Source organism: Microtus pennsylvanicus, chromosome 2 (genome assembly GCF_037038515.1).
Source record: "Microtus pennsylvanicus isolate mMicPen1 chromosome 2, mMicPen1.hap1, whole genome shotgun sequence".
NCBI classification, from domain to species: Eukaryota; Metazoa; Chordata; class Mammalia; order Rodentia; family Cricetidae; genus Microtus; species Microtus pennsylvanicus.
Genome location: NC_134580.1, coordinates 151,836,799 through 151,860,383, shown reverse-complemented (window position 1 = coordinate 151,860,383; position 23,585 = coordinate 151,836,799). Strand labels below are relative to the sequence as shown.

At 54.5% G+C, this 23,585-nt stretch overlaps 1 protein-coding gene across 1 annotated transcript in view; it reads left to right on the top strand.

The window, feature by feature from the left end:
* The window catches only part of Lama5 (laminin subunit alpha 5), a 46,242-nt gene that overhangs the window by 10,791 nt on the left and 11,866 nt on the right, over window positions 1-23,585 (top strand). Inside the window, exons 3-42 of the mRNA XM_075963308.1 lie at window positions 4,770-4,887; window positions 5,582-5,700; window positions 5,781-5,951; window positions 6,099-6,196; window positions 8,849-8,964; window positions 9,052-9,170; window positions 9,254-9,344; window positions 9,517-9,651; window positions 9,797-9,859; window positions 11,802-11,942; window positions 12,027-12,164; window positions 12,261-12,395; window positions 12,486-12,614; window positions 12,687-12,824; window positions 13,169-13,221; window positions 13,447-13,552; window positions 13,643-13,695; window positions 13,782-13,887; window positions 14,268-14,367; window positions 14,524-14,680; window positions 14,812-14,950; window positions 15,148-15,290; window positions 15,379-15,485; window positions 15,555-15,708; window positions 15,969-16,129; window positions 16,206-16,314; window positions 17,101-17,198; window positions 17,277-17,478; window positions 17,636-17,762; window positions 18,194-18,333; window positions 18,749-18,864; window positions 18,951-19,162; window positions 19,516-19,720; window positions 19,895-20,039; window positions 20,255-20,395; window positions 20,498-20,659; window positions 20,840-20,941; window positions 21,030-21,113; window positions 22,223-22,453; window positions 23,439-23,552. Coding sequence (XP_075819423.1) covers window positions 4,770-4,887; window positions 5,582-5,700; window positions 5,781-5,951; window positions 6,099-6,196; window positions 8,849-8,964; window positions 9,052-9,170; window positions 9,254-9,344; window positions 9,517-9,651; window positions 9,797-9,859; window positions 11,802-11,942; window positions 12,027-12,164; window positions 12,261-12,395; window positions 12,486-12,614; window positions 12,687-12,824; window positions 13,169-13,221; window positions 13,447-13,552; window positions 13,643-13,695; window positions 13,782-13,887; window positions 14,268-14,367; window positions 14,524-14,680; window positions 14,812-14,950; window positions 15,148-15,290; window positions 15,379-15,485; window positions 15,555-15,708; window positions 15,969-16,129; window positions 16,206-16,314; window positions 17,101-17,198; window positions 17,277-17,478; window positions 17,636-17,762; window positions 18,194-18,333; window positions 18,749-18,864; window positions 18,951-19,162; window positions 19,516-19,720; window positions 19,895-20,039; window positions 20,255-20,395; window positions 20,498-20,659; window positions 20,840-20,941; window positions 21,030-21,113; window positions 22,223-22,453; window positions 23,439-23,552 — 5,178 coding nt within the window. The remainder of the gene's footprint in view (window positions 1-4,769; window positions 4,888-5,581; window positions 5,701-5,780; window positions 5,952-6,098; window positions 6,197-8,848; window positions 8,965-9,051; window positions 9,171-9,253; window positions 9,345-9,516; window positions 9,652-9,796; window positions 9,860-11,801; window positions 11,943-12,026; window positions 12,165-12,260; window positions 12,396-12,485; window positions 12,615-12,686; window positions 12,825-13,168; window positions 13,222-13,446; window positions 13,553-13,642; window positions 13,696-13,781; window positions 13,888-14,267; window positions 14,368-14,523; window positions 14,681-14,811; window positions 14,951-15,147; window positions 15,291-15,378; window positions 15,486-15,554; window positions 15,709-15,968; window positions 16,130-16,205; window positions 16,315-17,100; window positions 17,199-17,276; window positions 17,479-17,635; window positions 17,763-18,193; window positions 18,334-18,748; window positions 18,865-18,950; window positions 19,163-19,515; window positions 19,721-19,894; window positions 20,040-20,254; window positions 20,396-20,497; window positions 20,660-20,839; window positions 20,942-21,029; window positions 21,114-22,222; window positions 22,454-23,438; window positions 23,553-23,585) is intronic.

Genomic DNA, 23,585 nt, shown 5'->3' with positions numbered 1-23,585 from the left:
GAACTATCTTTGTAGACCACACTGGCCTTGAACTCAGATCCACCTGCCTCTGCCTCCCTAGTGCTGGGATTAAAGGTGTGTGCCACCACAGCCCAGCTATGGGAAGGATTTTTTCACTTACCTCAGATTGGCCTGTGGGGCATTTTCTTGATTAATGACTGATGTGGAAGGGCCCAGCCCGCTGCGGGTGGTGCTGTCCCTGGGCAGGTTATTTAAGAAAGGTAGCTGGGGGCCTGGAGAGATGGCTCGGAGGTTAAGAGCACTGCTGGCTGCTCTTCCAGAGGACCTGAGTTCAATTCCCAGCATCCACATGGCAGCTCACAACTGTGTCTAACTCCCTTTCCAGGGCATCCAGCACAGACATATGTCCAAGCAGAACACCAATGCACATAAAATTAAAAAGAAAGAAAGGCAGACCCAGGAAGCAAGCCTCCGGGAATTCCTCCACGGTCTCTGCTTCAGCTTCTGACTTAGCTCCCTGCAGTGTAAGATGAGAAAGAAATCCTTTCCTCCCTGAGTTGCTTTCGGTTAGTTTTTATCACAGCAACAGGAAGCAAACAGAAGTTGCTGCTGGAGTGGGCACTGCTGTGGACCTGACCATGTGTGGGAGGAAGTTGGAGAAGTTAGGAGTTCTGAGCTCTTCCGCGCACACAGTGGAGGTCTGACCTGTGAAGCTTCAGAGGGGAGTTTGATTTGAGAGCCCTTTAAACTGTTGGAGTCATTTGTATGATATTTTAAATTAAGAATCTGTGGTTCTGCCAGGTGGTGGTGGCACTTGCACTTGGGAGGCAGAAGTAGGTGGGTCTCTGAGTTCAAGGCCAGCCTGGTCTACAGAGTGAGTTCCAGCACAGCCAGGACTATACAGAGAAACCCTGTCTCTGGCTGGGGGAGGGAGGGGAAGACTCTGCGGTTCTGGTCACCTGGGACTAAAGAATCAGCTGTGATTAACCAGAAACCAGCCCCGCTGATATGAAATTCTTTGCTTTCCTGGAACAATTGATGCTCATTGGCTGGAGCTGCAAAATCAGCCATGATTTGTTAAAAAGAGAGCGTAACTGAGGTGAGATCTTCTGGGAAGTATTCCCTCAGGGTCAGCACACAGCAGCTGTGGTCCACGAGCTCAAGGCTTTTTCTTAAGGCAAACTTGATAACGCGTAAGAGTCCCCACGTGGTTTTGGGTGGCCTGAAAGCTGCGGCATTGGAGGGGTCACGGAGAGAAGCTGTGATGCTTTGTAGTCACTGTGAGACGCCTGGAGAGGCCGTTGGTGAAGGTGAAGCTTCAGTTGCAGGGGGGCTAGGATTGAAGGGGTCATGGAGAAAGGCTGGGAAGGAAAGGTTCAGTTTAACAGTAATGTTTTTGTGCCTCAAGTTGACAAGGGGTCAATCATGCTGTTGTTGTCAAGTTGAAGAGGGACTCTCCGTCAGATTGGTCTGTGTGACATTTTCTTGATGAATGATTAATGGGCAGAGCGGCTGGTGCCGCTTGTAGGCAGGTGAGCCTGGGTTTTTTTGTTTTTGCTTTTTCCAAACAGGGTTTCTCTGTGGCTTTGGAGCCTGTTCTGGAACTAGCTCTGTAGACCAGGTTGGTCTCAAACTCACAGAGATCCACCTGCCTCTGCCTCCCGAGTGCTGGCATTAAAGGCGTGCGCCACCATCGCCTGGCTTGGGCCTGGGTTATTTAAGAACAGTAACAGAGCAAGCCAGGAGGGAAGCGAGCCATTACGCAGCATCCCTCCATGAGCTCTGCTTCAGGTCCTGCTTGGAGTCATTGTTATCACAAAGACAGACAGCAAAAGGATACAGCCTGGAATAAGGGATCCCCTTCAGCCCCTTTCCCGTGGGTCCTATAGACTTGGTGACAGACTTCAGCCTGATGACATCCACCTGCTATTGGTGAGAAAAACCGGAGCAGCAGATAGCAGGAGGGATCTCTCCCTGAGCTGGTCAGGTCTAGCCTGCCCACACCATTGGCCTCCTTAGCTCTAGCTCTTGGAGCAGACCCTAGCTTGGACACTTGGCTTCTCCCCTTTGTTGTTCATCTTGCTCCAGGGTCCGGGGCTTGTGGGGGGCATTCGTCTCAGCTCTCAGACTCGTGGACAGACTGAAAACCATTCTCCCCTTCCTCAGCATCGGAGAGGCCACACCTGGAATGGGTGCTGATGGGCTGCCCCAGAAGCGTCTAGGGAGAGGGTGTGTGGGGTAGCTTGCCAGCCAGCACTGTGGGCTAAACTAGGGCACGGTAAGTGAGATCGAACTTGGAGGTGCTGCCCAAGAGTGAATGAGGAATGGTCGGGTATGTTTTTCTTGGGATGGATCCAAGGCTCCATGTATTCTTTTTGGTTTTTCAAGACTGGGTTTCTCTGTGTTCCCCTGGCTGTCCTGGAACTTGTTCTATAGACCAGGCTGGCCTCGATCTCGCAGAGATTCACCTGTGTCTGCCTCCGCCTCCAAAGTACTGGGATTCATGGCATGTGCCACCACTGCCCATCCAAGGCAGACTCTTAATGTCTGTAAGATCGAGAAGTTAATTCCAATGTAAAATGACATTACCATTCCTCTTTTAAATTTATTTATTTTAGGTTTTTTTGAGACACGCTCTCACTATATGGGCCCTGGCTGTCCTTTAACTCACTCTGTAGACCAAGCTGGTCTCAAACTCACAGAGATCCACCTGCCTCTGCCTCCTGAGTGCTGGGATTAAAGGGGTGTATCACTGTGTCCTGCGACATTCGTGTTCTGAAAGGAAGGAATGGTTCCAAAGCAGAAGGACAAACATGAAGTCCTGTAGCTATATGCTCAACATTAAAGGCATCTGGTGGCATCATCCGAGCTCCGCCAGGCAGTTAGCGCCATCCAAAGGGCTTGCTGTGCACAGACCACAAAGCCTCTCTGGGTCAACAACACTTGGTGCCCATAGCTTTTCTTTGCAGATCTTCCAAGTTTCCGGCATCACCAGTTTTTCTTCTTTGCTGTAGCTTCAGCTTCATTTGGATCCTGACTCTTACACGTCGTGTGTCCTGATGGACTTTTCTTGGAAATCTTGATAGGCGCCTCCATGACCCCGTAACTCTTGTATTCTGCGCCCCAGCAAATCTAGATGATTTGCCAAGTTCTGTCAGCCTGAGCAATAGATGGGCCCCTTGTGCTGTGGCTCCACTGGCCTAAATCTGTGAGGCTGTGTCCCTAGTTAGTCTTCTGCTGGTCGGCATGCTGTTTCATGCCATGGAGCCTGGTGGAGTCAGGGACCTTTCTTACCTTCCAACTGCTAACTATGTAACTAGTTAAAGTTACCGATCTCCTTAACGTATTTAAACAAGCTGCCATTCTAGTGAACTGTATGCTTTTCACCTCTTTGTTTCATTTTCCCTTCCTGATTCTGATTGTAAATTTGGTTAAGAGAAACCAGCGATAACCACGGCACAGACTGCTATGCTGTCTTGAAATTTACTCCGTAAAATAATTACTCCATTACTTTTGAATTTAGCGTCAGTCATATTCTCGGGGCACAGGCAAAGTATAGACAGAATTCCTTGCCAGAATGTAACACAGTGACCCCAGTCTGGTTTCCTACAGGATAAATTTTCTAATCTGAAACCTCATGAACCTAGCCTTCATTGTCTGCAGTTTTTGTTTGTGTTTTTGAGACAGAGTTTCTCTGTGTAACAACTCTGGCTATCCTGAACTCACTTTGTAGACCAGGCTGGCCTCAGACTTAGAGATCCACCTGCCTCTGCCTCCCAAGTGCTGGGATTGAAGATGTGCACCACCACTGCCTAACTGCACATATGTGTATTGGTGTTTTGTCTGCGTGCTTGTCTGTGTACCACATACATGCCTGGTGTCTATGGAGGCCAGAAGAGGGCATTGAATCTCCTGGAACTAGAGCTACAGGCGTGTGAGTTTCCGTGTGTACATTGGGAATCACAGCTGGGTCCTCTGGAAGAGCGGCTAATGCTCTTAACTGCTGAGCCATCTCTCCAGCCCCCGTCCACATGTCTTTATTATGCTGCTGCTGTTGTTGTGTGTATTTATGTGCATGTGTTTGTGCAGGCATGCATGCCACGGTATACACATATGTTGTTGGTGTTGTGTGTATATATGTGCGTGTATTGTGTAGGCATGCATGCCACGGTATACACATGTTGTTGGTGTTGTGTGTTGTTGTGTGTATATATGTGCGTGTGTTGTGTAGGCATGCATGCCATGATATACACAGAGTGGAGTCGGTCTTCTTCCATCTGTTGGGTTCTGGGGATAAAACTCAGGTTTTCAGGTTGTTGGGTGGGAAGTGCTTTATCCAGGGAGCCCACTCCTTAGGGCCTCATTGTCCGTGCATCTGCGGGGGTTCTGATCTTTCATTCTTAATCAGCATGGCGCAGGAAGCTCCCCTTCCAGCTTCTGGACTGTTCTAATTGATGTTTCCTACCTCATCCACATTCCTCCTTCTAATCAGTTCCCGAGGCCTGAGAGCCACGTGGTGAGGTTTAGTGACAGCAGTGACCCAACTGCTTTGGTATCGCGTTCTCTTAAGTGACTTTTCCTTTGCTGTGCTCATGTACGTAATTGAAACAAAGAGGAGGAGGTTTATTTTCTCCCATGGTTTCAACCTGCCCTGGCAGGGAAGTTGTGGAGAAGGCATTTCGCCTTCAGACCTGAGGGGTTCCTCAGACGTGTGGCCTCTTCATCACCTGCGGTCCCTCGCACCTGACAGGGTGGGCAGGTACCCAGAGGGGCCCAGTGCCTAACGTCACACCCATTGTCCCCTGCAGGTGTTCCACGTGGCCTATGTACTCATCAAGTTCGCCAACTCCCCTCGGCCCGACCTCTGGGTGCTGGAGCGGTCCACAGACTTCGGCCACACCTACCAGCCGTGGCAGTTCTTTGCCTGTGAGTGCCCTGAGCTCCGAGGCTGGAGAGTCTCTGCACGGGGGCAACGGTTGCCTCAAGGCCTCTGATGCCACACCCTGCCCCTGTGACGGTGCCACCTTGGTGTAGACGGGAGCTTATTTATTGACTTCCTTCTTGGCACTGGACATAGCTGGTGTCACACTGGTGGTACCAGGAATCGTCGGGCCGTGTTTTTGCCCCTCTAGATCGACTTCAGCTCGGGCAGCTCCCATGGTAACAAACAGCCCTGGCAGCTGTGGGCCTAGTTCCTGCCAGCTTTACGGCCTGAGGCAGGAAAGAGCTGGAGTCACTGACTGGCCTGGCCACTTGCCACCCTGACCAGTCATGTTGGCAGGGTGGGGATGCTCTGATGAGGGCCTGCTTGATGGCACGTTCCCCCAAAACTCCCTGGCTGAGAGTGGGAGAGAGGTAGTCGAAGACAGCCTGGGAAGAGGTTAAGGAGTGTTCTCTGGCGTGACCCAGGGAGAGGCCTGGGCAGTGGGGTATGGAAGGCTCTGCCACCCAGCCTGGCCTGGCTGCCTGGGGCAAGGACTCTCTTCAGTAACCCCTGCTGGTCAGTAAAACACAGGACAGTAGACATGTTTCAGAGAATGCGGGGAGCCAGCGGGTGCTAGGTTGGGACCCAGGGTGGGTGTATTTCTGGTGGCCTCACCTTCTCATCCGTTTCCTGTAGCCTCCAAGAGGGATTGTTTGGAGCGATTCGGACCTCGGACCCTAGAGCGCATCACGCGGGATGACGACGTTATCTGTACCACAGAGTACTCGCGAATAGTGCCTCTGGAGAATGGCGAGGTGAGGGTGCCCAGCCATGCCTGTCTGGGCGTGGTGGGTCCCCAGACCACGCTTGACCTCACCTGCCGTGCCCTCTGCAGATTGTAGTGTCCTTGGTGAACGGGCGCCCCGGGGCCATGAACTTCTCTTATTCACCTCTACTTCGAGACTTCACCAAGGCCACCAACATCCGCCTGCGGTTTCTGCGAACCAATACACTCCTGGGTCACCTTATGGGCAAGGCGCTGCGGGACCCCACCGTCACCCGCAGGGTGAGCCTGGGGGTGTGGTTGAGCGCTGAAGGAAGGATGGTAGAGCTGGTTTCTCGTGGAGGCTCTGGGGAGGGGGTTGGTGGGGGCGGCATGCCCGTGGCAAGGCCCTGTCAGGGTGACGTCTGACGCTCATGGCCTCCGCTGCAGTACTATTACAGCATCAAAGACATCAGCATCGGCGGCCGCTGTGTCTGTCACGGCCACGCGGATGTCTGTGACGCTAAGGACCCCTCGGATCCTTTCAGGTGAGACCTTTGGTTCTCTGTCTAAACTCATCTGCCTCCCTGCCTGTCACAGCTCTGGCTTCCCAATGGCACCTGCGCTGGCTGCTACCCTGGGTCTCCATTTTTCCATCGGAAGAGGCAGTACTGTATAACCCTCTCAGGGTGTCCTGGTCTTGGGTGGCTATTTGCCCTGAATTCCACAGAGGTGTGGGGTTCTAGACCCAGGGCCTTTGGGATGGGCATGATCCCTCGCCGTGCACTTCTGCCCCTAGATGGATGTGTACCGTTTGTCTAGGCAGCCCAAACCAGACCCCCAGTGCACAAAGACTCACCCTGACCTTTACCGGTTTGCCTGGCTCAGTCAAATCCAGCTGTAGAGAAATACCCCCTGTCATTCCCACTGGGGACGTTCATTCTCTCTCTAGTGTCTGGGTCACCCTCTCGTTCCCAGATCCTTGCTCTCATGACCTCTTGCTTCCCCAGAACTCTGTTTCTTTTTTTCTGGAGCACACGTCTCAGCCACTTAGTGGATGGCGGTCAGTCATCTTTAGAAGATGTTTGCTTAGCTGGGCCTTTAATCCCGGAACTTGGGAGGCAGAGGTAGACGGAGCCCTGAGTTCAAGGCCAGCCTGGTCTACAGAGCGAGTTCTAGCACAGCCAGGGTTACACAGAGGAACCCTACTCGAAACTCCCCACCCCTAGAGAGAAGATGGCTGCTTAACCAGTGTATAGCTAACTTTGCTTCTTGTATGATAACCGCCTTCCGACCTGTGGGTGAGTTCTTTACCTGGGACAGCACTAGGTTCTCTAGGTTCTCGGGTCCCTTGGGCTGTTACTGTTGGAGCTGTTACCCTCTCTCATGACCCCTGTGCCTAGATGCGCTGTGGGTCCAGCTGGAAGTGTGAAGGGTGGGGGTGGGGGCTGTTTCTTGGACTTCTGCTCTCTGGTTCTGAGATCTAAGAATGCATGTATTTTTGCTGATTGGTTGGTCATGGCCCTCCTGGCTCTTGTCTATGCTCCCACCAGATGAGTATGGAAGAAACATACTGCTCCTGCCTGAGAAGAGTTCTCACTCCCCACTGTTCTTCTCAGCAGCTTCCCCTGTTCCTCCTTGCTCTCGGAGTCTCCCGTTGGCTGTATCTGTTTGTTGTTTACCTAGTCCATTGAGAACCTTTATTTTCTCTTTTAAAACATTTTCTATGTGTGAATGTTTTGCCCACATGTATGTACACACGCACTACATGTGTGCCTTATATTTAAGGAAGCCAGAAACAGGTGTCAGACCCCTGGAACTGGAGTTACAGGTGGTTGTGAGCCATAGTGTGGATACTAGGAATCAAACCCCGGCCTTGGAAGAGCAGCCAGTGCTCTCTCTTAACCACAGAGCTATCTCTCCAGCCCCGGTCTTGGCTCTTGGCTTGGGTTTTTTAAATTTCATATTTGCATTTTTTCAATTCTGGAAGTTCTAACTAGTCATTTTTCACATCTGCCTATTTTTAGACTCCTTTGTTTGTAGTTGTCTGAAGCAGTCTTTTTGCAGCATTTACCGGATTGTCTCACTGAGTGGAGTCTCAGGCCCAAATCTGCCGTGCCTTGTCCCTTTGTCAGGCTTCCTCAGGGCCTCTGTGGCTATGGAGGAACCCCCAGGGTGGCCAGTCTTACTCCATGTAATACCTACTTCCCTTACTAGCCCAGGGGTGCCTCGAGCACAGATCTCAGAAGTGAGACACCCGCTGTGGGTTTCCCTGTGCTGGGTGAGGTTCGGTAGTTGCTGATTATCTGTACTGACAGGTAGTTCATTCCTCCCCTCTCCACTGGAGCTGAGGCTTTTCCAGAAGCCTTTGGGATGGGAAGGGGCAGCAGGGTTGACTCCCAAGGCCACGGGCCCCCTGTTGGGTATCAATGGGAGTAGATCTTGGAGGATGGGGCACACAGAGGCTTCTGGGTTTTGCTCAGGAAGTGTACACGCTGCCCCTTTGAGTGGGCTGGCTGTGACCCTGCCACACGCTGGTAGAATACACGGAGGTGTTGGTTTATACAGAACATATGCTCCAGGCTTGTCTTCATCCCCAACCAGCTGTTCCCCTGCCCACTGGGACAGCAGGCAGGCCTCCAGCCTTTGGAGAGAGGAAGCAGTTCTTGGCCACTTGCCCCTGGGGAAATGCCCTAGATATATGGGGGTGTCTGGCCGACACGATTTCACAGGCTGAGTTGAGATCCAGGTCTCAGTGGTGAACCAATGTGTCCCTCCCTTAGAACTGGATCAGAGTTTTGGGGGCCAGGCAGGGTTGGTAGGGCCAGGGTTCCACCTTGCTGAGCTCGTAGGCCCTGCCCACCATCAACACACACCCTTCTCTTCAGCCTTCCACTTAAGACGCCTCCTTCCACTTAAGACGCCTCAGAGATCCCTTCTCCTCTCTGCTGCCCTCCCTTCCCCCCCATCTCTTTCCCTTTCTTGTTCCCATTCTCTGAGGCTCAGGCCATGTGCACAGCCGCTGGGGTAAGAGTAGGGTGTCTGGACCAGCACTTTCTGCATGACAGCTGGGGACTGAGGGAAGCGAGCCCTGTGCCCACACAGCAGGCCAGCAACGCCCAAGCACGTACCACCCACCTCGTCTCCAGCCCTCTGTCTCTCGGGTGGGTGTGTCCTAACTCCTCCACGTCCCTTCGCAGGCTGCAGTGTGCCTGCCAACACAATACATGTGGAGGCTCTTGTGACCGATGCTGTCCAGGCTTCAACCAGCAGCCGTGGAAGCCTGCTACCATCGATAGCGCCAATGAGTGCCAGTGTGAGTATACCGTACGCGTGTGCACTGCCACACCCAGGGGTCCCAGGGACACGGAGGGCATGCTAACCACTGGCCCCGACCCTACAGCCTGCAACTGCCACGGCCATGCCCACGACTGTTACTACGACCCTGAGGTGGACCGGCGTAATGCCAGCCAGAACCAGGACAATGTGTACCAAGGTGGGGGCGTCTGCCTCGATTGCCAGGTAGGCTAGGCAGGGGCTGGCCGGGTGTAGGTGGGCCTGTGTGATGGGAACATGTGGGGACTTAGCAAGCTCTGTATCCCCAGCACCACACCACGGGCATCAACTGTGAGCGCTGCTTGCCCGGCTTCTACCGTGCCCCTGACCAGCCGCTGGACTCACCCCATGTCTGTCGCCGTGAGTAGAGCTGTGTTCCTGGGCCATGGAGGCTGGAGTTTTATGGTCTGGCTGGGAGAGGAGGTTGGGAAGTCCCAGCGTCCTAGCTGCTGTATCTCCCAGACCTCCCCGCCCCAGGAGGTGAGGTTAACTCCCCATCGTTTCCAGGACTTTATCTCTGACTGTTTCTCAGGCTGTGACTGTGAGTCGGACTTCACCGATGGGACATGTGAAGATTTAACAGGCCGCTGTTACTGCAGACCCAACTTCACGGGAGAACACTGTGCCGCCTGTGCTGAGGGCTACACTGATTTTCCACGCTGCTACCGTGAGGACCAGCTGGGAGCTCGGGTGGGGGTTAACGGGAAGGCCCAGGGCTGAGGCTGAGGAAGGGTGGAGCCCTGGGCTGGTCTGCGGTCCAGAGAGCTTGCCCAGCAGACCTAGTTGACGTGTGTGCAATGTTTGCTCCTCAGCTGTGTCCTCGTTCCCCAACAATGACACCAGAGAACAAGTATCGCCTGCTGGACAGATAGTGAGTAAGTACGCTGAGGTCACCATGACCTACATACCCTGACAGTCACCAGAGCCTACGCACCCTGAGGTCACCACGACCTACAGGAAGAAGTGTATACAAAGGGCTGGTTTTAATCTTCGTCATTTAGTCTATTCAATTTTAAAATTAATTTTTACTTCCTGTGTATGTGTGTTTTATGTGAGTGTCTATGCATTGTGTGCGTGTCTGGTGCCCATGGAGGCAGGAAGGAAGGTGTTGGACTTCCTGATCCTAAGTTATAGCTCTGAGCCACCATGTGGATGCTGGGACCTGAATTCCAGTCCTCTGCAAGAGCAGCCAGTGCTTCTAACTGCTGAACCATCTCTTCAGCCCCAAATTTTTATTTATTTATTTATTTTAAATAATGCACAGTCTCCTTGGAAACCCTTGTAGAAGCTTGGGAACAGCCCTCTTGGGGATACAGCGATAGTGCTCACCTGGCTTTCACACAGCCCTGGGTTCCATCGTCGGCACCTCAGCAAACACGAAAGGCAAATAACCGTCTCCGTGCACCCTGAACTCTGTGTCTGTGTGCACTCTTTCTTATAAACACTGTAGTAAACCATGCACACTGTTTAGGGATTGTGTCTTCTCCCACAAGCATCCCGTAAACATGTCCCTTCACAGCCCGTTATATGGACAGATGGAGCATTGAATTAACCAGCTGCCCTGCCCTCCTTCCAAAAAGATGCTACGACAGACATCCAGACAGCAGTGACTTCTCATGGTCTTGTCTCCACAGGGTGCCTTCCTAGAAGTCAGCAGGCTCTCTCTGGCTTACCAAACTTCCATAATTTGTGGCCTTTTGCCCAGGTGCCAAGTCGGTTTCCTAACACATGGCAGCATACTGGTGCGCTGGCTGTGTGCACAGCCGCTGGCTGGACCATTGCCGACCTGCACAGTTGTAGCCTCGGCCTCTCTCGTAGTGCAGAGACAGGCGTCCTCTTCTCAGTGTTTCTGCGTTTGGTGGTGGTGGTGGTGGTGGTGGGGTGTTTCGAGATAAGGTTTCTCTGTTTAGTTCTGGTTGTCCTGGAACTTGTTCTATAGACCAGGCTGCCTCCAGACTCAGAGACCCACCTGCCTCTGGCTCCCAAGTGTTGGGTTTAAAGACATGTGCCTGCACACCTGCCTGTATGCATCTTTTAGATGACGTTTTTTGTGCCATTGGCAGGATTGTATCCTTCTAGGGCAGGGTGGAAGTGAATGCTGTTTTGCAGTAGGATGGGTCTCAGTGTGGGTCTTGCTTGTCTGTGTGATATTCCATTTTTTTGGTCCTCACCTTCTGCTGCTTTTCCTTGTGACTTGTCCTCCATCCACCTTCTTTGCCCTTCTTCAGCACTGGTATTTTCTGGCCCTGCAAACTTTCTCTTCTGGGATTTCCTTGCAATCCCACTGGCACCTTTGGTGCTCTCTAGGGAAGAGACAGTCACCTGACCTGCTGCCAGGCTGGGCCTCTGCTGCCCTCTCCTCTCCTCATCTCTTCTTTGCCGTTTAATGTTTCCTTTTGTTAGCTAGAGGAGCAAAGTATGTGACTGTCAGGCTAGCTCTAGTGTTTTTGAGAGTTTGCTGTCTATATTCTTTTTTTTTTTGTCTTTTTTTTTTTGAAACTGGGTTTCTTTGTGTAGCCCTGGCTGTCCTGGAACTCGCTCTGTAGACCAGGCTGGCCTCAAACTCACAGACATCCACCTACCTCTGCCTCCCGAGTGCTGGGATTAAAGACGTGCACCACCACATCCAGCCAGATGTTTTATTTTGCAGTTCATCATTGTTTTCCTAAAGAACCGGCTCTGGGGATTTTACTTTTTTTAGATTCTAACCTGTGCTATATAAATGTGTGAGAATGACTTTGCGGAGAAACTGTTTTTCCAGGTGGCAGGGTTCTGTTCTGTCCGTGTCTAAACTTCCTGTTTCCACCTCCCTCCTAGACTGTGACTGCAACGCCGCAGGAACCCAGGGCAATGCCTGCCGGAAGGACCCGCGTTTGGGACGCTGTGTGTGCAAACCCAACTTCCAGGGCACCCACTGTGAGCGCTGTGCACCTGGGTTCTATGGCCCTAGCTGCCAAGGTGTGTGCAGCCCCCTCCTTATCCCCTCCTGAGGTGCCCTGCACCAACTCAGCATTGACTGATCAGCTGGTCCTCTCTTTGCAGCCTGCCAGTGCTCCAGCCCTGGGGTAGCCAATGGCTTGTGTGATCCAGAGTCAGGCCAGTGCGTATGCCGCACAGGCTTTGAGGGGGACGGATGTGACCGCTGTGCCGTTGGCTACTTCCACTTCCCTCTCTGTCAGTGTGAGTGATGTCCCTCCATGTGGGAATAGGTGGTTGGGGTGCCTGAGTGAAAACCTGCTTCTGTCAGGGTCCCCAGTAATGCATCCCACCCTGCAGTGTGTGGCTGCAGCCCTGTGGGGACCCTGCCTGAAGGCTGTGATGAAGCCGGACGCTGCCAGTGCCGACCTGGGTTTGATGGCCCTCACTGTGACCGCTGCCTCCCAGGCTACCATGGTTACCCTGAGTGTCGTGGTAAGTAGAGAATTAGAGCGAGAAAAGGGGGTCAGGCCATTCCCACAGGATCAGCGTCTGACCCCCCACCCCTCCCCTGTGTGCCCATAGCTTGCGCCTGTGATCCTCGGGGGTCCCTGGACTGTGGAGTGGGTGGTTCATGCCGCTGCCGTCCTGGCTACACAGGCACTACTTGCCAGGAGTGCAGCCCTGGTTTCCACGGCTTCCCCGACTGCATCCGTAAGTTTCTTGGGAGAAGGGGAGGTGGACAGTTCCCAGCCCTACCTTGTACCCACTGCCTTCACCCCACAGCCTGCCACTGCTCTGCCGACGGTTCCTTGCATGCGACTTGTGAGCCTACCACCGGGCAGTGTAGCTGCCGGCCCCGCGTGACCGGACTGCGTTGTGATGTGTGTGTGCCGGGTGCCTATAACTTCCCCTACTGTGAAGGTGAGCTGGGGGTGGTGCAGCAGAGGGCAGCCCCGTTTGCATGATCTACGCACCAGGCCTGGAGGGTCCCCTTGTGTGTACACAGGGACTGTACATGTACTGTACATGTAGCTGTGTCCATGTGCTGTCGTTAAGGTTGTTCATATGTGTTTATGTGTGATGTTTCCGTGTGCTGTGTTGTGCCCATGCTTTGCAAACGTTCGTGCAGCTAGCTGTTCATGCGATTGCTCTGTGTGCGTGTTACATGTGTTCGTTTGTGTGTAGGTGGTTGTTCATGTGGCTGGGAAGCTCTTGACCTTGGTCAGTCGCTGAGGAGTGATCAGAACTTGGTTTTTTCTCCCTAGCTGGCTCTTGTCATCCTGCTGGTCTGGCCCCCGCCAATCCCGCCCTTCCTGAGGTGAGCAGAGAATTGCCCTTGGTGCAGGATTAGGCTAAGGGTCTGAAGCCCAGAGAGACCCTGGCATTCTGCTGATTGCTTGTTGTCCGTGGCAACCTCAAGGGAGGATTACCCCTTCTCCGGTCCTTTATTTCCGTCCTGGTGGCTGCCAAGCCTGGGGCAAGGGCAGGTGAGGGACTTTGTCCCTTGACCTTCTCTGTGTCCCACAATTTTATTCTCTCTCAGGTACAGGCTCCTTGTACGTGCCGGGCTCACGTGGAGGGTCCAAGCTGTGATCGTTGTAAACCTGGGTACTGGGGCCTGAACCCCAGCAACCCTGAAGGCTGCACGCGTGAGTCTGCCCTAGATGGTTAAGGGTTTGAAGGGTAGATCGAGACCTTCCTGTCCTCCAGGACTCTCACTCCTGCTCTGCCCTCCCCAGGCTGTAGCTGTGACCCACGAGGCACGCTGGGTGGAGTTACCGAGTGCCAGTCGGTGAGTCGGTGTCAGGGTATTGGGGTCTGTGGGTCCAGTCCATCAGGACTCTGCCCCACCAAGTCTCACTGCCTGTTCCTCCCCAGGGCAACGGGCAGTGTTTCTGTAAGGCTCATGTGTGTGGCCAGACCTGTGCAGCCTGCAAGGATGGCTTCTTCGGCCTGGATCGTGCTGACTACTTCGGCTGCCGTAGTAAGTGCTCACGCACCGGTCCCCTGACATTGCGTGTGCTGTATCATGCATGGTGAAAGACTGAAGCCCAGGGAGGTACAAGTGGGTCAGGCTGGTAGGGGTCCCACTCTGGCAACAGCAGATGTTCAACTGGCTTCCTGGCTGCAGCTCTGTCCTGACATGTGGCCTTTTGCTCCATGCTGTGCTCATAGCAGACATCACTAATCCATCCCAGTTCCCTTGCCCTGGCTCCCAAGCAGACTCTAAGGGTTGATGTTAGTTTCTCTATTGAGATGTGTAGAGAAACCTACCTATGAGTCCTAACCTGGAGGGTTGTGAGAGGGACCCCTAAGGCTGTCAAGGGTCTAGGCAGCCTCTGATCCTGTTCTTTCTCAACACAGGCTGCCGGTGTGATGTTGGTGGTGCCCTAGGCCAGGGCTGCGAACCAAGGACAGGTGCCTGCAGGTGCCGCCCTAACACCCAGGGCCCCACCTGCAGCGAGTAAGTATCTTCTATCGGCTGGGCCTGAGCTGGGGAGGTAGCGTGTACCATGTCCCATACGCTCAGGACCCCACAGGGTACGCAGCTACCCCTTGGAGATCTGGGTTGCTGTATAGGGCTAGTGCCTGTCCCACTCAGACACCTGTGCCGTGGCAGGCCGGTGAAGGACCACTACTTGCCGGACCTGCACCACATGCGTCTAGAATTGGAGGAGGCGGCAACTCCTGAAGGCCATGCTGTGCGCTTTGGCTTCAACCCTCTAGAGTTCGAGAACTTCAGCTGGAGAGGCTACGCGCACATGACACCTATCCAGGTGGGTCCTGCTGCCCTTTCCCAGGGCTCGGTACAGCAAGGGAACCAGATGGGTCTCCTGGCAGGGAGAATCACGGGAGCCAGGTCAATGATGGCCAGAGAAGTGACCCTGTTGTCTCAAACCCACCGCAGCCCAGGATCGTGGCCAGGCTGAACGTGACCTCCCCTGACCTCTTTTGGCTGGTCTTCCGATACGTCAACCGTGGACCCACGAGTGTGAACGGGCGAGTTTCTGTGCGTGAAGAGGGCAGGCTTTCCAGCTGTGTGAACTGTGAGTAGAGTCTGCTCGCCCATCCCTTTCCACCCCATGTTCCACCTCTCCATTCAAGCAGGTGGTGAACCCAAACTGTGGCCTCTTCATCCTGGCCCTCCACCCTGTGGGAGGTGCATTTCATGGGGGAAGTACAACCAGGGGAGTCAGGGACGGCCTGAGGGCTGAACCCAGTTGTCTTACCCTCCCCACTTCAGGCACAGAGCAGAACCAGCCAGTGACCTTCCCACCTAGCACAGAACCTGCCTTTGTCACTGTGCCCCAGAGAGGCTTTGGAGAACCCTTTGTGCTGAACCCTGGCATCTGGACCTTGCTGGTGGAGGCTGAAGGTGTACTCTTGGTGAGGCCGGGGCCACAGCAGGGTGGGGGCAGGGTGAGGGCAGGACCTGGGCCCCAAGGCCTTAGCACTCACCTCCCATCTCTCCCAGGACTATGTGGTCCTACTGCCCAGCACCTACTACGAGGCTGCTCTCCTCCAGCATCGAGTAACCGAGGCCTGTACCTACCGGCCCTCAGCCCTGCACTCCACAGAGAAGTAAGTGGGCAGGATGGGTTGGGGCTGGACCCGGGGTGGACCTGTGCTGACCTCCGTCTCTATCCCCAGCTGTCTCCTCTATGCCCACCTACCCCTGGATGGCTTCCCGTCAGCAGCTGGAACTGAGGCCCTGTGTCGCTATGACAACAGCCTGCCTCGACCCTGCCCCACAGAGCAGCTCAGTCCTTCACACCCACCCCTGGCAACCTGTGTTGGCAGTGATGTGGGTATCTGAGGGTCTGTGGAGGGGTGGGTGTCGTGGGCCTTGGTCTGGAGGAGGGGCTGTCTCAGTGGCCGTGTGGGTGCAAGGCAAGGTTTAAGATGATGGAGCCCGCATGCATGGCCCGTGGGACACTTGGTGGGAAGGGGACTCCCTTAGCTCTTCTGCTCCCTCTATGGTCCTGTTTGGAGATGCCCTGGGCACCAGGACAGCTGTGGGGAGGATGAGGACCGTGGGCCTCTGGTCACCTTGCCCTCCTCCAGGTGGACATCCAGCTTGAGATGACAGTGCCTCGGCCAGGCCAATACGCTCTGATGGTGGAATATATCAGTGAAGGTTCACACCAGGAGGTGGGTGTGGCTGTGCACACACCTCAGAGAGCCCCTCAGCACGGGATGCTCAGTCTCCATCCTTGTCCATACAGGTAAACTTAGAGCAGGCAGGGTTGATGGGAGGGCTCTACCCAGGGCTTCCCACTTACATTGTATCCCTCTCCTCAGCTCCCTGTGTCGGGGTCCAGCCCGGGATACCCAGCATCACCTGGCCACCTTCCACGTGGACTCTGAGGCCAGCATTCGTCTGACGGCTGAGCAGGCGCACTTCTTCCTGGTAAAGCCCCTTGAGCCCTCGCCCCCAGAGCAGCTTCTTACAGTGTGCTTTAAATATCTGTAAAAGAGAACAGAGCCTCTGGGTCCCAGGAGCCCGTGGTGTGGCACTGCACGCTGTAGTTTGGCCCTGCTTACGGCTATTTGCTCGTGAAGGGGCTTGTGAAGATCTGGACCTGTTTTTGGCCTCTAGCCTGCGAGAGCCCAGGATAGAGATGGGTGGATGGGGTAGGGTACCATGACGGTTAGGGACTAGAAACTGTTACCAGTTCTGCATCCAAGTCTGGGCTATAGATGGAAGTTTCTGTCCTGCCTGGCCCTACAGCCGTTTAGTCCCAAAGAAACACACAAACTGTTTGACCTATTAGCTCGGGCTTATTATTAACTAGCTCTTACAACTTGCAACTTAAATTAACCCTTAATTCTTGTCTATGTTTAGCCACATGGCTTGGGACCTTTTCTCAGTGAGGCATTCTCATCTTGCTTCCTCTGCATCTGGATGATGACTGTGTCTCGCTGCCTTTCCTCTTCCCAGAATTCTCCTAGTCTGGTCGCCCTGCCTATACTTCCTGCCAGTCAGCATTTTATTAAACCAATACAAGTGACAAATCTTTACAGTTTACAAGAGCCTTATCCCACAGCCCTGGGCTCTAGGCTGAAGGCAGGAGTGATTGAGTCTAGGCTCAGTGGACCCCAGGGGTCTAAACTATGTGACCAGCCCTCTCTGCCCACTGTGCCTCCTGTCCTCAGTTGTCCAGAGCACAGTCACAAATCATTCTTCTGCCTGCAGCACAGTGTCACTTTGGTTCCTGTGGATGAGTTCAGCACAGAATTTGTGGAGCCCCGGGTCTTCTGTGTGAGCAGCCACGGCACCTTCAACCCTGGCAGGTAGTGGTGTTGGGATTGGCTTGGGCAGACAGCAGGGATCCGTCGGCCATCAGTGTGCTCACTCCTGGTACTCTCCAGCGCTGCCTGTCTGCCCTCCCGCTTCCCGAAGCCACCACAGCCCATCATCCTGAAGGACTGTCAGGTCTTGCCGCTGCCTCCCGACCTCCCTCTGACCCAGTCTCAGGAGCTCACGCCGGGCGCACCCCCAGCTGGACCACAACCTCGGCCCCCAACTGTCGTGGACCCTAACGCAGAACCCACCCTGCTGCGCCACCCACAGGTGAGGGCTCAGGCTAGATGGAAACCTCTCCAGGGACAGGCGTGGCGTGGGGCAGGGCTCCGGGTCCCTATCTTCCACCAGCCTTGGCCGATGCTCCAGACAACAGGAGGACCAGAGAGTTCCAGCTCCGATCACTCATTGAAGACTCTTCCTACAGGGCACCGTCGTCTTCACCACGCAGGTGCCCAGCCTGGGCCGCTATGCCTTCCTGCTTCACAGCTACCAGCCGGTCCACCCCACCTTTCCCGTGGAGGTTCTCATCAATGGTGGTCGCGTCTGGCAGGGTGAGTGGCTGAGTGCGCCACACTGACAGGGGAGCAGACTGACCGGTGTCAATTTTCTGCTAAGTGCCCTGAGTGAGTGGCAGCCCCACCTCCTCTACCTCCGCTCTCAGAAGTCTTATCCCAGCACCTGTTCCCTGCATTAGGGCTCTCCGTTTCTGTCACAAATGGTGAAACAAGTGTTGGTTTATAAGGTGCCTGGAGGAACTGGTCGCTTGTACCCAGGGCGGTCATGTATGGCTACCGCTAATTCACAAAGGATGAGGCCTGGTCTCAAAGGCCGCCTGTAGGCTCTCTGCCGTGACATGTCGTCACCTACAGCCCTATCTGTGTCCCCTCATCTTTCCAACCGTGCCCTACATCCAGGATAGGGCAGCCATGCAGGTAAAGTGGTCAGTATTGGAACTTGACTTTCGCGTTTTGACCCCTGCCAGGCCACGCCAACGCCAGTTTCTGCCCACATGGTTACGGCTGCCGTACCCTAGTGTTGTGTGAAGGCCAAACTATGCTGGATGTTACAGACAATGAACTCACTGTGACCGTGCGTGTGCCAGAAGGCCGGTGGCTCTGGCTGGTGAGGCTTCGGGCTGGTGTCTGACTTGCAGAGGGGTCTTCCCTTTGTGCCTGTCACGTATCTGAGGGTGTCAGCTGGAGCATGTCACCTGTTTGCCAGGTGTCTCCCATCACTGGTGCCATGGGAGGCTCTAGAGGGTCCCCGAGAGCTAAACCACTAAGCCCAGCTGGTGGGGGGACCTTCCCAGAGGAAGAGAGGACATGAACCACACTAGAGGCTTGGCGTTTTGTCTCTTCATTTCCCTAGTCTGTGTTGTACTTCTTTCCTGAGTAGCCCAAGTGCCTGAGTAGAACCATACCCTGGCCGTAGCCAGTTTGAGGAGACTGTCCTGTTCCTGCCTCGGCTCTGTCCCTATCCCCCCAGCCAGGCCCTTTTGCTAGACCCTCGTGAAGGTTGCTTAGGTATCGTTTCCTAGGACTACATCCTCGTCGTCCCCGAGGACGCTTACAGCTCTGGTTACCTCCATGAGGAGCCCCTGGACAAATCCTATGACTTCATCAGCCACTGTGCCACCCATGGCTACCACATCAGGTGGGCTGGGGGAGGGCAGAATGGGGGTGTGGGGCACGGGGTTAGGCCAGGAGCCAGCCTCACCTCACCACTGCCTCTCAATCCAGCCCCAGCAGCTCGTCTCTGTTCTGCCGGAATGCTGCCACCTCCCTGTCTCTCTTCTACAACAATGGGGCCCTACCCTGTGGTTGCCACGAGGTGGGTGCCACAAGCCCCACATGTGAACCCTTCGGGGGCCAGTGTCTCTGCCGGGGCCACGTCATTGGCCGTGACTGCTCCCGCTGTGCCACCGGCTACTGGGGCTTCCCCTTCTGCAGACGTGAGTAACCAGTGCTCAGAGCACCGAGATAAGTGTGCTGAGCCCCTAGGACTTCCTGGGGAATGGGGGTGTACCAGGATCCGGGGGCATGGTGATCAAGGGAGCTTTCTGGAGCCTAGCAGACTGGCCTGGTCACTTCCTGCCTGTGCACCTCTCCTAAAGGGTCCTAGGAAGCAGCAGGTGGCCAGTAGCTCCAACAGTGGCTCATTGATTGTTCACTGCAAAGGAGCTGTGTGAGGTGCAGAGAGCTATGAGGAAGGGGTGGAACTAGGGTGTCCCTGCCACACCCTTGCAGGCTGCACCTGGGGCCTGAGCAGGGCCAGAGGGGTCAATAATGTTATCGACCCCTACAGCCTGTGACTGTGGTACCCGCTTGTGTGACGAGCTCACGGGTCAGTGCATATGCCCTCCGCGCACCATCCCCCCGGACTGCCTGGTCTGCCAGCCACAGAGTTTTGGTTGCCACCCCCTGGTTGGCTGTGAGGAGTGTAACTGCTCAGGGCCCGGCGTCCAGGAGCTGACAGACCCCACCTGTGACATGGACAGTGGCCAGTGCAAGTGAGTGTAGATAGTACCCCCACTGTCTTGTGGCATCTCAGGTTGGGGAGAGTGTTGCCCCTCACCCAGCAACTCATTCCTCTGCATCTCAGAAGATGCTCTAGAGACCTGCATCCTGCGGGTTCTCGGTACCCAGGGCTCTGGGAGATTCACGTCGCTTTCATCCATGTGCAGATGCAGACCCAATGTAGCTGGGCGTCGCTGTGACACCTGTGCCCCAGGCTTCTATGGCTATCCTAGCTGCCACCCCTGTGATTGCCATGAGGCGGGTACCGTGGATAGTGTATGTGACCCCTTCACAGGCCAGTGCCATTGCAAGGTGAGCAGGGTCTTGTGTCCAGGTCACTTCCCTAAGTCACCTTCCTAGGCCCCCTTCCTGTATCTGCTTCCATGGAGACAATGCCCTCGCAGCCTTTCTGGGTCGGTGGGGCTTCCTGGAAGCTTTAGGTGGGGGGCAAGGTGTAAAACTGATCTATGGTCTGACCCTCGACACACAACCAACTGACCTTCGTGTTCCCTGACCCCTGACCTTAGGAGAATGTACAGGGCTCAAGATGTGACCAGTGTCGCCTGGGGACCTTCTCCTTAGACCCGGCTAACCCCAAGGGCTGTACCCGCTGTTTCTGTTTTGGGGCAACAGAGCGTTGTGGGAGCTCTAACCATGCCCGACATGAGGTATCCTGCTAGCCTGGGATTGAGATGGGAGCTCCTCGAGGAGCCTGGAATGCAGAGCAAGGCCAAGTGTCTGCTCCGTATGACGCATGTATGTGCTCACAGTTCGTGGACATGGATGGCTGGGTGCTGTTGAGCAGCGATCGGCAGGTGGTACCTCATGAGCTGCGGCCTGAGATGGAACTGCTGCACGCAGACCTGCGCCTCATAGCTGACAATTTCCCAGAGCTATACTGGCAGGCCCCGGCCTCCTACCTGGGTGACAGGGTGAGAAGGAGCCTTTGGGCTGTACTTGCTGGGGTGCTGGGGAAAGTGGGTGCCAATGAGGGTAGATCCAGGGACCCTGGAGCTATGTTGTAAAGGAGCAGGAGAGGAGCCTGGATGAGGGAGGGCACTGTAGGGAATGGATCTGGGAGAGAGGGGACGTTCCCTTTGTGCTGGCTCCAGGTGTCATCTTACGGCGGGACCCTCCACTATGAGCTCCACTCCGAGACTCAGCGTGGCGATGTCTTCATTCCCTACGAGAGCCGGCCGGACGTGGTGCTACAGGTGGTTGAGTGGGGTGGGTGCATCCGGCTGGGATAGCGGGCCAGCCCCAGTGCCAGCCCTGACCCTGGTCCTTGTGTCTGTCTCTCAGGGCAACCAGATGAGCATTGCCTTCCTGGAGATGGCACACCCTTCACCCGGCCACATTCACCGGGGACAGCTGCAGCTGGTAGAGGTGAGCAGAGCTGGTCAGGGCCCCGTAGTCTTTGTTCCCCACGATGGAGGACAGCCCAGGGTTGGAGACAGTGGACTCTTTTCTGATTACCCCTGAGTGGGGCAGCTCTGGTTTGAAGACCCCTGAGCATAGTAGCTGAGAGGCCCTGGGGCTCCTTGACCTCTGACCCACTCTGGGAGCTGCTCCTCTATGTCTGCCTGACTGTTGATCTTTCTTACTTTTTAGAGAGCTTCACTCTAGACGCATCAAAGCTGCCTTCCAGTTTGTAGCTTGATCTTTTTTAGTTTATCACATTTTATTTACTTAGAATGTGTGTGTATGCACATACGCACTCATGTATGCATGCTACAGCATACATGTGGAATCAGATGACAACTTAAAAGAATTGGTTGTCGTCTTCCACCATGCGGATTCCTGGGATCCAGTGCTTGTCAGGCTGAGGGCAGACAAACTGTTGTTACTCACTGAGCTGTCTCCTGGCCCTGTAGTTGGACTGAGGTTGCTCATTTGTTCCCTGGCTGCCCAGACCCGAAATAACCACACAAACACTGTATTCACTAAAACGCTGCTTGGCCTATTAGCTCACACTTCTTATTGGCTAGCTGTTACATCTTAAATGAACTTATTTCTATTCATCTGTGTATCGCCATGCGGTTGTGGCCACATGTCTTCTCTTTGACCCCACCTACTCTCCCCTCTATCTGCTTGGAATTCCCGCCTTGCCCTATTCTGCGCTGCAATAGGCCCAAAGGAGCTTCTTTATTAACCAGTGGTATTCACAGCATGCAGAGGGGAAGCCCACATCACTGTAGTTTTTTCTTTTTTTAAAACGTCCTTTGTTGAGTAGATTCTTGATATCTTCAAGTTTCTCAGGTTCTTGTGTTTGTTCAGATTTTGTGTCTGTTTTAGAATACTTATCTCTCTGATGTCAGAAAGGACCCATTTATGGTTTTTTTCTTCTAAAAACTATTTTCTCTGCATATATAAATTCTTACTATCCCTGGAATCAGCTTTGTCATTTCCCTCACGGGTGTCTGATGCAGTTCCCTCGCGCACCTCTGTCCTCTACCACGCTCTGCCCCAGCTGAGGTTGTATCTCCATCCCACAGGGGAACTTCCGACACCTGGAGACTCACAACCCGGTATCCCGGGAAGAACTTATGATGGTGCTGGCTGGCCTGGAGCAGCTGCAGATCCGTGCCCTTTTCTCCCAGACCTCCGCCACCATCTCCCTGCGTCGAGTGGCGCTGGAGGTGGCGAGTGAGGCTGGCAGGGGCCCTCCGGCCAGCAATGTGGAGCTGTGTATGTGCCCTGCCAACTACCGTGGGGACTCATGCCAGGTAAAAAGTGGTCAGGGTGGCTGCTTGGCCATGAAGGTTCCACTGCCGTGGGTCCTTCCCGAGCCTACTTCTGCCAGCATCTGCTCTCCGCTCTGTCCCATCTCTGCCCACACGTGTCTTCCTCTCCGTACCCTGCCAGCCTGCTTGTTCAGTTGACTGTTCATCATCACCTGTGATTCAACCATTCATCACTGTCTGCCCCTGCATACACAGCAGCTGTCACCCATCCCCCACAGCCATCACCCCTGATCCATGCGGCTTCCCAGCTCGCCACCGTCCCCTCCCTCACTGGTGTCTCTGCCTGTGACACTGGGTACTCTAGATGTTTGGGATAGGAAGGAGCAGTGTTGGTCACCAGCCACACAGCCTAGTCATTCCGGAGCCGTCACCATTTGGCAGTGTGTCCACAGGTCCAGAGCCCCAGTAGCCAGGCAGAACTTCCGGACCCTGTGATCCATGGTGTGGTATCCCTTCAGCCCCTGCTGGTGCATGAAGGTCCCCAGGGGCTGACCTGTGAGCTACCTGTCTGTGTTGTAGAGAGTGGGCCGCTTGTTCGTCTCAGCTGCCCAGTTAGCTTAGCCCTGAAATAATCACACAGGAGCTATAATTAAATCATTGTTTGGCCTGTTAGCTCTAACTTCTTATTGGCTAACTCTTACATATTAATTTAACCCATTTCTATTAATCTGTATATCACCATGTGGCAGTGGCTTACTGGGTAAAATTCCCAGCATCTGTCTCTGGTGGATCCATGGCATATCTCCGATTCTGCTTTCTTCCTCCCAAAATTCAGTTCTGTCTTCTCTGCCTACCTAAGTTCTGCCCTATCAGGCCAAGGCGGTTTCTTTATTCATTAACCAATACAAACAACACACAGAGGGGACTCCCACATCATGTCTGGTCTGCCCAGTCCTGGGACTGGCATCACCCCCCCCCCCCCCCCCCCCGCTCCCCGAATCGCTAATGTCCTACCTGCTTCCCCCAGGAATGTGCCCCTGGCTATTATAGGGACATCAAAGGTCTCTTCCTGGGCCGATGTGTCCCCTGTCAGTGTCATGGTCACTCGGACCGCTGCCTTCCTGGCTCTGGCACCTGTGTGGTGAGTATTGCCAAGCCTGGCCAGCCAAGGAAG